This window comes from Castanea sativa, chromosome 12 (genome assembly GCF_040712315.1).
Source record: "Castanea sativa cultivar Marrone di Chiusa Pesio chromosome 12, ASM4071231v1".
Lineage (NCBI taxonomy): Eukaryota > Viridiplantae > Streptophyta > Magnoliopsida > Fagales > Fagaceae > Castanea > Castanea sativa.
Window position 1 is genome coordinate 15372769 of NC_134024.1, and position 3512 is coordinate 15376280.

Below are 3512 nucleotides of genomic sequence, written 5' to 3' on the forward strand. Positions count from 1 at the left end.
GCAGGTTTGCTTGGACGGAATTCTGCATTCCTTTCTTTACAAATGCATGTTTATCATGATTCTCAAAAAAATAAAAATAAAAAAGGTGTTTTTTTTTTTACACACATTATGCTTTTATAACTTGAAAACTTGACTTTCAATCACATTTTTAGTTGTAAATTACAATTTGTGTAAAATACACTATGTAAAACAAACTTTTGCAACCAAAAAAGAAAAGAAATATATATATATATATATGTATGTATGTATATATATGCACTTTTTATTTGTATACTTTCAAAAATTCGACATTGCTGCGTATACCAGTGCCTTTATATCTTAGTAATGCTCATCAACTCTAGCTGCATGCCACTAAAATTTCTCAATTGTTTTGTACCACATGCATGATAGTGTTGTACCATGTAGGTTGTGAATCAAATAAGCTTTTACAATTTAGAATAGTATTCGTGACCTTTTTCAAAAATTAAGTCTCTTAAGTAGTTATTATAACCTTCAGTACTATGCCCATTATGGTAGCAAATGTAACCCAACAAGGACCCCTTTAATAATCACCAACAAATGTTGATCATGTGAAACTAAGTTCGTGTAACTCCATATAATGGTAGTGATGATTTAAAGGTGAACTGTCAATTGAAATACCGAAAACTATGATTTGCAACGTCTGCAGAGTAAATGACAGTAAAACAGCATTACGTACCCTCAAACTTTGAGGAAAAGAAAATTACGACTGTTTGAATCAAGCTACTCGTAAAGCTAAAGAGTTCACGTAATTCCAATACTTACCCTAATATTGCAATTTGCATGAGTTATATTTCAATGCTGAAAGTTCCAATTAGATTTGGTCAATATTGTTCATCGAGACGGTTAAGCTTTTGAATATGTTATATTATCCACAAATTAAGATGTATATTACTATTAATTAATACGGCAATTTGGTATTACATCAAAGAAGAACCTGAATGACTTCAGGTTTCTGAACCCTGCAAGTTGCAAAAAGAAAAGAAAAAAAATTCTCATTTCAACAGCGTGGTTTTATATGTATGATCTAAGCACCAATCAAAATGATCATTAAACTCCCCGAGTCACGGCTTCAAAGTAATTTTTTAATGCAACTATAACTAAATAACTAACCAGAATGGTTTTAGTTAAGAGTCCAAAGCTAGCTCCAACCAGTTTAAATAGAGGCAGCCCTGCACACAATTATACATGCAGCTTAACTCTCTTGCTTGGTGCAAGCATCCCTCTATATTTTTTCTTGTGAAATGGGTTATGATTATGAATACCCTTCTCCACCACCTCCATCTCCATCTCCACCACCAGATTGTGACCATGTCAAGCATAAACCCCCTCCACCTCCGCCACCACCATCACCTCCACCACCTAAATGTAACATGACAATGCCACCACCTCCTCCTCCTCCTCCCCCATCACCACCACCCCCACCTTCTCCTTCTCCTCCTCCTCCTCCCCCACCACCACCACCGCCATCTCCTCCTTCTCCCCCATCACCACCACCCCCACCTTCTCCTTCTCCTCCACCACCACCACCACCGCCGCCGCCGCCTCCTCCTCCATGTACTCCAGTAACTCCACCACCTCCTCCTCCACCATGTCACTGTCACTGTCCACCTCCACCCGCTCCTTACCACCCCCACCATCATCCTCCACCCCCTCCTCACTACCCCTACCACCATCATCCTCCACCCCCTCCTCATTCACTTCCTCCATCACCCTCTATGTCACCATATCATCATCACCACCACAACTACACGACTGTTATCGCCGTCTGCGTCTCTCTAGGCGGTGCCTTCTTGCTTGCATTCCTCGCCCTTGGTCTCTTCTGCTTGGCTAAAAAGAAGAAGAAACCGGTAACAATTCCAGTAGCAGCAGCCGCAGCCGCTTGTGTTGAGGAACACGAACACATCCAGGAGACGATTACGACAAACCCGTGTGGAGAACAAACCGTGACTGTTACAATAGACGATGACGTTCAAGTTCATGAAATTGCGAGTGCAAGTACACTTGCCCCTCCTTGTGAACCAGGAGAAATTGGGCCTTCCACTCATTCTCAAGGCCATCAACACAAGTTACACAACACTTGAGGTTGTCTTTTGCATTCACCTTCGTAAACAAGCTTTCCTTTTCTATTGTGTGTGTGTACTTGTGTGCTTTTTCATCGTAGTTTTTCTTCGCCTATTTGTTTTTCATAAGTTTGATGAAACTAAATTGATTAAGGATTGTTTGTAAGTTGTAATAACGAGTCCCTTGTCTGGTTCAAATAACACGACAGAGAAGGTACGTTGTGGGTGCTGATCTTTGTATTATGAAGAAACAAAGGCCAAGTATTGGGTTTGCTACACATAATACTGGTGCATATTTTTTATTTATTTTTATTTATTTTGTTTTGATATATAATTCGGTACTTATAAGTTATAACAATGTCATATAGGAAATTTGAATAATAGATGATACATGTCTTAATTAAAAACGTTTTTGTTACCGTACATATATCTTTATAGTATATATTAATAAATTATTTTAGAAAATTTCTTTATAGAATTATGAAAAAGTGACTAATTTATTTTTGACAAAATTATTAATTTTTTCATAAAAATTTTTCTAAAATAAATAATTAATATATGTCCTAAGATAACATGTTAAGAACTAATTAAAGATACCAAAACCTAGAGCTATCTGGACACTGTCGTAGAATGTTATTATTGTTTGTATATCCACCCATTGCAAGATGTGCACGTTACTATTTACAATACATTTGTAATATACTGAATGGTTGCATTATTCAGACAATGGTTGACAATTGACACGTGCATAAAAATAGAGTAACAAAATAATAGGTTTAGAGCATAAGTGAGCTTCAAAGTCGTAGAATCACTTCAATATTATGAGTAATTCTTAGGTACTTCCAGAGTACAAAGAATAATGTTTCTTTTTCTCATATTCATAGTGGGGTCTACTCATTAAATTCATAATATGACCACCATGAATGTGACGGAATGGAGTACCATTTTTCCGTACTCCGGGAGCACCTAAAAATTTTCCCAATATTATATATAAACTAATAAATATTTTTTAATTGATTTTAAATTCTATTTTATATTTAAAACCTCAATTAAAATATTGCCCCATCATAATTTATTTAATTAATAGCATAAATAATTTTATATACAAACATAATCATGAGTGCTTGTGGGGGGCAAATGTTGGAATTCAAGTCTCCAGGAAGGAATTTCACATATATATACGCTTAGATTAGGCTAGAGTAGAAATTTTATTTTGTATAAAAAAATATATATCAATTTATAATACCACAATTATATATTAATAAAGATCATAATAAATAAATATTAATTATTATGATAAATATTTATCATAATAAAAATATCTATAAAAATACCTAGTACTAAGTAATAACTTCCGCAATTACCAAAATTTATATTTGTATACAAAATAAAAGAGAGAAAATAAATTTTTATTGAGTTGTCTTGTGCATT

At 34.8% G+C, this 3512-nt stretch overlaps 1 protein-coding gene across 1 annotated transcript; it reads left to right on the top strand.

Annotated features, from left to right (window-relative positions):
- Nucleotides 1-1238: 1238 nt before the first annotated feature.
- Nucleotides 1239-2306, top strand: LOC142618517 (uncharacterized). The gene has a single exon (XM_075791459.1). The coding sequence runs from the start codon at nt 1263-1265 to the stop codon at nt 2100-2102; it is 840 nt and encodes a 279-aa protein (XP_075647574.1). The 5' UTR covers nt 1239-1262; the 3' UTR covers nt 2103-2306.
- The last annotated feature ends 1206 nt before the right edge of the window (nt 2307-3512 follow it).

What these genes read in the sequence shown, in the direction of transcription:
- LOC142618517 (XM_075791459.1), top strand. Translation starts at nt 1,263, where the DNA reads ATGGGTTATGATTATGAATACCCTTCTCCACCACCTCCATCTCCATCT.